The 9,946-nt window shown below is 30.8% G+C and overlaps 1 protein-coding gene across 1 annotated transcript in view; it reads left to right on the forward strand.

Moving 5' to 3' along the window:
• LOC132759604 (cingulin-like) overlaps positions 1 to 4,325 on the forward strand; it is a 13,434-nt gene extending 9,109 nt beyond the window's left edge. Inside the window, exons 4-10 of the mRNA XM_060751416.1 lie at positions 1 to 102; positions 1,249 to 1,392; positions 2,299 to 2,403; positions 2,651 to 2,746; positions 3,319 to 3,423; positions 3,608 to 3,703; positions 4,259 to 4,325. The exon at positions 1 to 102 is cut by the window's left edge and continues 30 nt beyond it. Coding sequence (XP_060607399.1) covers positions 1 to 102; positions 1,249 to 1,392; positions 2,299 to 2,403; positions 2,651 to 2,746; positions 3,319 to 3,423; positions 3,608 to 3,703; positions 4,259 to 4,325 — 715 coding nt within the window. The remainder of the gene's footprint in view (positions 103 to 1,248; positions 1,393 to 2,298; positions 2,404 to 2,650; positions 2,747 to 3,318; positions 3,424 to 3,607; positions 3,704 to 4,258) is intronic.
• The last annotated feature ends 5,621 nt before the right edge of the window (positions 4,326 to 9,946 follow it).

Here is a 9,946-nt window from a genome sequence, read left to right on the forward strand (position 1 = left end):
TATGGAGAACTCAGAGAGGCAATCTGCTGGTAGTAGAAAAAGAGCAAGACATAGTGAACCTAATCAATCTGAGAGGACAGGAACAGATGGTGACTTTGAAAGGTTTCTGATATATTATTATTCATCTAATAAACAATCCTAAATCAATTTTAAGAAAATAGTGGAACATTAAGTTTATCTATGGACATTGATTATTTGGATATCCGTATATTCTTAACTGGATATTTAATATGTACTATTATACTTAGAATTGTTATTACAGTATTACAATTGTGGCTTACTGTTGTGATCGGGAGTGAAAAATCCACCACCACCAGTATTGCAATTGTCCTAATATTTATCAAAGCATAATTTATATTAGTAAAAAGAAGAGAATGAAATTAATGCATACTAAGCACCCGAAATGCTTTTAGTTTTTTTTCTTTAATGTTTTTTTTTATATTTCTTATGTGTTAAAAGTTTTTCGAAACAGTAATCATTTGCCGTGTACATAAACCATCTTTTTTCATTTGCAGTTTGATCATTAGTAGAGATATAGTTTTTAAGTAAGGTTTCTTATACAAAAGACAAAATGCCACATCGTCTACGTTAAGCAACTATTACGACAAATTGTTTCAGAGAAAGGAAAATCATCTACTAGATCTACTGACTACGATCTATTTAACGTTTATGAGCTATATACTCTTAAATGTGTAGTACAATATGTTTTAACACCACTCTAAACAAGGATTTGATTTGGCCCTGATATTGTAATATTTCTTTTTACATGTAAACATTTATCATGGAAATAAACAAAATAAATGATTCAAGCAAACATGTAATATTTTGATACAGTAAGTAAAGTTACATCATTTTATGATAAAGTGTTGCTATGTTTCTAGCCGAATATTACTGCACTTAGTCAATGTTACCTCCAGTTTTTCACTTAGATCCTCGTATCACGCTAAAAGAATGTAGACATTGCTAGAATGTTTTGCTTTATCTCCTGAATTGGGATTTAGAATTTTAAATATCCATGTGTTTTCTTATTTTCGACGACAAAATTGATTAAATACATAGATTGTTTGACATATTAGCCATATGCTTGTATGTACAGTGATATGGACATATTCTAAAGTGCACAGAAAATGTTATCTTATTTAAAACTCATTACATAGCTAAAATATTTTAAGCATCCTGATTACTATTTCCCCTAGGGCTGACTCAGCTTTATTGGCAGATTTGCTAGTAATTGTCTTATTACTTTAGATACGAACACCAATCTAGTGCCAAGTCTCACAGAAATGCGCCGGAAGAGTTAGAACAGAAGGTGAAATTATTAAAAAAAGAAACGGAACGTCTTCAATACGAATTGCAGGCTGAAAAGACTGAAAAAGATAAAGTTTTTAAAGAGTAAGTTTTAACATACAATAGTGATCATTTATAAAATATTTGAAGGGGTTTATAGCTCAATCCATTGCAAAAAATATATTTGCAATTATATCTGGTCGTTAAATATTCACCCATAAAAGCGTATGTAAATTCTTTTATAGTGATAAGGTCACTTACGTCCATTATGAGATAAAACGAGAATTCAACATCGTTGACTACGATAATATTCATTAAAACTTAATAGCAGTTGTGAGAAAAGGTCTATTGATGGTTCGGAGGAATTGAGCAATGTTTTTAATTCATCTCAATAAGCATATTATTTTGTTTAAAACAAAGGAAGCAAACGTTGGTTAAAATAACAAATATTATTTATTGTACTCACTATGTTATTTGCTGGTACAAATTTTGGGCGGACCCACCTGTTTATTAAAGATGTTTTATTTTTCATACGCCCAAACCTAGTTTCCCTAATAATCGATACAAAATTATCAACAGCAAACATATTGGATCAAGCATTCTTATAGTCGCAACTGAGGTGAAAAGTTGACAACCTTTCTTCAAGAGTAAGAACATTTTTGTAGAAGAGATTGTTTGAGATCAATGAATATAAACCCATGTAGTTGAGAAATACCTTATTATAATCCAAGACAAAATATAGGTCCAACACTGTCTTCACTAACTCTGATAATTCATTTAACAGTAAAACAAGATATCTCCTGGAAGGTTTAATTCTAGTTTACAGATTTAAAAAACGACAAAAAGTGTTAGTATTTTGGTTGTTGTTCTATAGAAATTTCTTATGTATCTTTCAAATGTATGTTGCATGTTTGTTGTTCAATGGTCGAAACAGTTTCAATACCAATTTTGCTTGTATCAGTAGTTTTAATAGCATTAAATACATAATCTACTTTTCCCCACTGATTTCAGATTAGAGGATGCAAAGAAAGAGACGAATGCTCTTGAAGATAAGCTGAGAGATTTTCAAAAACATTCTTCGAAAGAAAAACATGATCTTGAAGAATATATCAGAAGGTCTTAAATCCATTTTATTTTTATTTTCAAAGAAAATCCGTGTCTGTATTAATAAGAATTATTTTAATGACATATTGTATCGTGGTGTAATTGTGATAATATATTATATCCGAGGATCTTACAGATAAAAATGTTACAAAACCATAAATATTTCACTTTCTTGACAGAAAATTTTAATAAAGCTGTTCCGTACTATAGACGACTTATTTCACTTATGCAATGTTGTTTTCATGTAATGTATGGAAAGACTTCGACAAGAAAAAGACAGAATAAGTGACGAAAGAGACAATAAGAGATTCAAATACGAAACTGAAAAAGAAGCAAAAGATAATGCTTTAAAGAGGTAGATTGCTTTGCCTGTTTCGTTGATTTATTTAAACATGTAATTTTCTAGCTTTAAAGGTTGCCTTCCCATTTCTTTTTCTTTTTGGTAAAGTAGCATTGTCAATGTCTAGTTTAAAAAAGTTTTGATTTCGGAATGAAAATGTTGGCTTTGTATTCGTATACATTAAGTTAATTTTAACTTTCCGACGAAAATATTTTTCAACTGTAAATAACAGTTTTAAAATATATTAAATACATGCGAAGTGATTAAAATCAGTATTGTTAGTATTCATGCTCGATGCCAAAGCTTATGAGATATTTTGATTATCCGTAAATCTAGATATTATTAATAAATGAATCGAAAGTCAAAAGACGATTATTAATACAATAAGTTGGGGACAGAGTTGCAGAAGTCAGATTAAGGGTGGAAAATAAGGTAGAGCAAGACAAAAGTTAAAAATTCCTCATACTTTTTCTACAGAATAAGATGAACGGTAAAGCTTGAATGTGTATTTTTCTTGTTCAAAGATACAAATAAAATAAAGTTTTAGCGTTTTTGAGGATTTGAAATAACAAGCCTTTTTTATTCAGTTTAGAAGATATTAAACAAGATAAACGTGCGCTTGAAGAAGAACTGGGGAGCTTTCTGAAGCAGTCTACAAGTGAAAGACATGCTGTAGAAGAAGACAACAAAAGGTTCTCAAGTTACTTTAAAATAACAAATGCAGATTGTATAGAAAAAAGTGTAACAAATTAAAACGAAACCGATATTTAGCAAATAATTATTGAACTGAATCGAAAAAGATGTTCATAAAATTCTAAGTTCAACTGTTACTTTATGCTCACTGCATCTTGATATTTTTGTGTATTATATTAATAGGCTTTCACGAGAGAATGATCATATAAGTCGTGAAAGAGACGATGAGAGAAAGCGGTATAAGACGGAAAAGGATGCAAAAGATTCTGCCCTGGCAAGGTCGGTTTGCTTTAGTGTAACAATACTTTAGATTATGCAATTTTCAATGGTCTTGCAATCAAAGATGCATATCCGCTCAAATCATATATATTCATCAACTAGGAAAGTCAATGTTTTAAGTCACACAGGTTACATTTAAGAAGATTGTGAAGTTAATATGTCAAAAAAAGATGTCATACAGAATTTAAAAAAACATAGTTAACTATTTAAACTTTGACTGTCAATAGTATAATGAACGCTGATAACATTTGTCTTTAACTTAAAACAGTTTATCGTAAAATTAATGTACATTTTTCAAACTATGTTGATTAGGTTGTAACAAGAGGAATAAATAAGTATACGAGCAAGATCTAGGTCCTAAACTTAACTTACACGCACAAGTCGATAAACAAAGGATGCAAGAAACCTGCTTGAAATCTAATTTTCTTATTTTAATCTTATTTTAATCGGTTTGGGATATTATTTTTGTTTCGGATAATTTGTTCAACTTTTCAAGGTTTTATAATACCAGATACATTTATTCTGTCTTTTTTGTGTCATTGTTTGTGATTTCAAATTAGAAGCTATAAAACGAGACAAGTTCGCTGTTGAGGAAGAGCTAAAGAAAATCGTGTTCTTTTGAAAGTAAAACCTGATTCTTGTAGTAATTGTCATGGATGGAATGAGTTTTTGTATATTAAGCATGAAAAGTGAATTGTATTTAAAAAAAACTATATCAAGCAAAGATTGCTGAAAGAGATAATCATTTATGTCTCTATAGCACTAGAATGACTGTCTAATCACTGCAAAATCGATATATATTCATTTGCTAATTGAAAGTCTTCGACAAGAAAATGACAAGATTAATCGTAAAAGAGAAAATGATCGTCACCAATTGAAGGCCGAGATGAAGGCAAAAGAGAGTGGCCTTCAGAGGTAGGTTGAACTAATGTTGCTATAACAGTGTTTCTATTCGTCTGACAAAATGAAAGTTTAGTGTCAAAATTCTCAAACAAATAATTTTCATAAGAGAAAATTATAGTTATAATGAATATTATAAACATGACGATATTAAGCTATTTTGGAGACATTTAAGTTGGAATTTCGATTGTCAGTAATGTCGGAATGTTGAAACGCTTACAATATTTTCTCTTAGACGTGATTTACAAATGATGATTCATTTTTTTTCAAAACTAAGTTAAAAATTTGCAAAAAGAGAAATAACTTTATCAAGAAAACAAACAAACTCTGTATTGAGTTATAAGGCTCATGGTCTATACATACATTTTGTGACACAGAAACAGACATTGAACAAATTGTAAAATATTTTAATGATTTTCTTTTAGACTGTGCTTGTTGTTGTATGAGAAAAACTAAATTGTACCATTCATTGTTAAAACAACCAAAATGGTTTGATAAATACTGTACTGAGTTAAAATATCAGAAAAATAGATGTCTAAGAAATTATAGGAGGAATAAAACTGAAGTATTATTTTTTGAATTTAAACTTTCTAGGAAAAGATTTAAGAACATATGTGCACAAAAAACAGGATATAATGAAAAAACAGTGAAATGATTTGATCGAAAAATGCAAAAATCCCAAAGCGTTTTGGAGAAAGGTTAAATCTATGAGTTCAAATAGAGAAAATGTTCAAAATAATATAACTAAAGATGAATAATGTTCAAAATAATATAACTACAGATGCATGGAAAATCAATTTTGAAATATTATTTAATGGTGATTGTGAAACCATTCTAGGTGATAATGACAATATTAATGATACTTTTATTGATAATGATATAAAAGATTCCATTTTTAATGCAAAAATTACTGATGAAGAAATTTTGTATTCCGTTAACCAGTTATATGATACTGGTAAATTTCCAATCTCATGGGGAAAATCAATTATTGTAGCTATCCATAAAAAGGTGGATTGCAATAAACCAAGTACTTATAGTGGTATTTCACTTCAAAATGTATTACGAAAAATTTATACTTGTTTCCTTACTTAAAGAATAACATTTTATGTAAATTTCTTTGATAAAATAAGAGAGCCTCAAGCAGGTTTTCGTGAGGGAAATTCTACCACAGATAATTATTTTGTTCTTCAAGCTTTTGTAAAAAAACAACTGTAAAAAAGGTGGTAAACTGTATGTGGCCTTTGTGGATTTTATGAAGTGTTTTGATTTAATAAACAGAAATAAGCTTTGGGAAATATGTCGACAGAATGGTTTTAAAGGGAAGTTGTATTCAGCAATAGTTAGTCTATATAGTTCTGTACAAGCTTGTGTTAGAACAAATAATGGTTTAACAGAGTATTTTGATTGTCATATAGGCTTAAAACATGGTTGCTTAGGGTCCCCAATACTTTTTGTTATTTTTATTAATGAATTTGTAAAGGAAATAGAAAATTGTCAGCTAAAAGGTATTCAGTTGTTTCCAGATGTTACAGAAAAATTGACATTATTATTTGCAGATGATTTAGCCCTGACTACAGACACTGTTAATGGACTCCGGAATCGAAATTGCTTGATTTGTTAAAACAATTTGTGATCAACACTTTGTCAAGGTTAATCCTAGAAAAACTAAGGTTATTTTTTTTTTAAAAAAAGGGGTGGGGGACTAAGTATGCATGAAAAGTGTTTTTTTTTATGATAACAGATTAGAAACTGATTCAAAGTTTTCATATGTAGGCAAAACTTCACAAGCATGTCTTTTTCTTATATGGCACAGGACCAAAGTATCAAAACTAAACGAGTTCTTATATCTATTCTAAACAAATTGTATGAGTATGGACACCTTCCAAAACATGTATTTTTCGAAATATTTGATACAAAAATCAGTCGAATTTTGTTATATGAGAGCGAGATTTGGGGTGCAAGTGAGCAAAAATTCACTGATTCCATTAAAAATTATGCATGTAAAAGATATATGAGCCGTGTCATGACAAAACCAACATAGTGCGTTTGCGACCAGCATGGATCCAGACCAGCCTGCGCATCCGCGCAGTCTGATCAGGATCCATGCTGTTCGCTATCAGTTTCTCTACTTGTAATAGGGTTTGTAAGCGAACAGCATGGATCCTGATCAGACTGCGCGGAGGCACAGGCTGCTCTGGATCCATGCTGGTCGCAAACGCACTATGTTGGTTTTGTCATGACACGGCTCATATGTGTCTTAGTCAAAAAACAATTTATATAGCTATTTTGGGGGATTGTGGCAGATATTCAATGTTTATTACAACTGCTAAATGAGTTATTAAATATTGGTGTAGAATCTTAAAGATGGATGAACAAAGATATGTAAAAAAGCATACAATATGATAAAATGTTTTGATAACTATGGACAAAAAATTAGGTTACATATGTTAAAAATTTACTTATGAGAAATGGATTTGGTCAAATTTGGTTGATCAGAGTGTACCCAATGAAAAGTTATTCATCAATTTACTCTTAGACTTAAGTATCAGTATCTTCAAACGTGACATTCTGATATTGGAAATAGTTCTAAACTGTTATTGTATGCAAATTATAAGTTAACTGTCGAACATGAAATATATCTGGATTGTGTAACAAATAAAAAATTTAGAAATGCATTGGGTAAAATAAGGAACTCTTCACATGACTTAGAAATAGAAAGAGGGAGGTATTCTAACACTGAAAGAAATCAAAGAATATGCAAACTTTGTAATACTGAAATGAAACTGAATTTCATTTTGTTTTAAAATGTCCTAGATTAACCTCCTTTGGAGAGAAATATAGCCCATCTAAATTCTATCTGTCCCCTAATATTAATAAGTTCAATATTTTGATGTCATAGAAAAATGTAGATATTATAATGAGATTGGCTGTGTTTGCATATTGTGCTTTTCAAGAACGTAAAATGATGCTAAATGAAATTGTTTAAATATGTAAGTATTTATGTATCTACACATTCGAGTGGGTAATTACTATACATATACCGGTATGTTAAAATAGTTTATTTCTGTCACTTTATATACATTAATACTAGTAGTTATAAATTGTATTGGATCTATATAGTACACTGGCACTACATCATGAAATGCTTGTAATGTATATGTTTTGTTGATATGGGCCGGAAGCCAAAATCAAATAAATCTTTTGTCATAGTCATTCTCATACATTTACAACTGTAAAGCACATTGTAATATAGCGAGACAACAATATAAAGGTCAGAAATTTCGCCTATATCAAAGAGTTAACTGCAAGATATCTTTTCCGGCCGAAGGTCGGTCTGTTTTCAGTTTGACTTCCTGTAAAACCTACAGAGAAGAATTTATTATTAAAAGAGTTTTCATTTGTCATTTTAAAATTACAAAATGATCTTGGAATCTCATTAGCCATTCTATACTAAAATGTAAAGGATAGTCCTTTCGTTTATGAAATAAAATGTAAAGAATAGTCCTTGCAATGCGTATATGAAATAATAAAATGTGACGGATAGTTCTACAATATGATGTACAGGATAGTTCTTTAAGTTTCCAGTTAAATTGCTCAGATATTTAAGTTTTCTTTATCAAAACTTCTTGCATTCATATCTCTTTACATTGTCTAGTTAACAGTTTATTTACCGTAAGAACTTATTAATATATTATTACACAAGATCTGAATTTTAATATTTGTCCAAAATATCGAGAAAAATATATCAGAACTCACCAGGTACCCTTGCTTTATGATGTTAAATAAGTGTCAAAAATATTTTATATGATTAATGATGTGTTCAGTTGACTAAATGTTTATTTTATATATATTTTTGCATATTAATGAAGTTTTTATAAAAATAATTGCCTTACCGACTGGTAGATGTTGGTGCTAGAAATTGATTTCAATCACCGAAACACGACTGGTCTGTTTAGAAACACATACAAGTGTTCTATTTTTACACGCCCGTTTGAAAAACGGGTCGATTATAGTTTCCACATTGGCGGGCGGTCTGGCGGACGGATGAGTTGTCGGGCGGCCGGGCAGCGTGCAATATTTTGTCCGGAGCATTTCTTCCACATGCATGGATGAATTTTAATCAAACTCCATAGTCATATTAACCACTATGAGAAGCTCAGTGGCACTCATGAATCAGGTCAAAGGTCAAAGTCACACTTAGAGGCCATTGAAAAAAGCTTGTCCGGAGCAAAACTTCTACATGCATACAGGGATTTCAACTTATTTTTGCACAAATGTTCACCATTGTGAGGCAGAGTGTCAAGTGCAAAATGTTTGGTCCCTGTGGCCAAGGTAAAAGTCACACTGTAAATGGGGGTCAAAGCTCAGATTAAAATATGAAAATGTGTATTCGGACCAATTAGTCATCATTTATTGAGGGATTGAAACACAAATGGTCATTATCATGACTACTGGCATAAAACTAGTGATTTTATATATGCAAGGTCATAGTCACTGAGGATATAGTGTCGCGCACATAAAACAGGTCTCTAGGTCAAAGACGCATAATGGGATTTCAATACACTTTGGCACAAATGTTCACCATTGTGAGGCGGAGTGTAAAATTGAGGTTCCCTGTGGTCACGGTCACACATAGGGGTCAAAGTTTAGATCATATATGAAAATGTGTATTCGGACCATTTCGTCACCATTTATTGAGTGATTGAAACACAAATGGTCATTATCATGACTACTGGTATGAAACTAGTGATTTAGGTTAATGTATGCAAGGTCAAGGTCACTATAGATGCTATTCAATGTCACTAAAGATGATAAAATATAGAGATTTTTTCCAGAGCATATCTCCTTCACATAATTATGGAGCGATTCTATTGAAACTAATGATTCTAATAATACAAATGTTCACCACTATAAAATTTAAAGTTCAAAAAATTCCACTACTCGAGAATCAGATTTATTTGTGAAGTATTCGGTAATCGACATCGCTTAAAATAGCATTTTCATTGATTAAAATCATATCCATCCGCGTAATTTGTGATTGAGCATTTATTGATAATTCTATAAGCCAACGCTACTTTTAAACTTTGAATGCGTTGTAATTTGTTGGATAATTGTAACAAAACAAGAATATTCTTTCTTATAAATCGCTAGTTTTAAACTGTTTTGAGAACTACTTGTTGTTAGGTTTGTCGTTAACCGTTGTGTCAGAGATTGAATGTCAGCTTTGTATTTCCTGATCTTCGATCCGAAAATACAAAAACAGAGTCATACACATGAATTAGGTCTTCAGATCAAAGTCACCTTTAGAAGTCATTAAAAAATGCTTGTTCGGAGCAAAACTTC

The sequence above is a fragment of the Ruditapes philippinarum genome, unplaced genomic scaffold, assembly GCF_026571515.1.
Source record: "Ruditapes philippinarum isolate M1 unplaced genomic scaffold, ASM2657151v2 ctg2735_1_1_1_1, whole genome shotgun sequence".
NCBI lineage: Eukaryota > Metazoa > Mollusca > Bivalvia > Venerida > Veneridae > Ruditapes > Ruditapes philippinarum.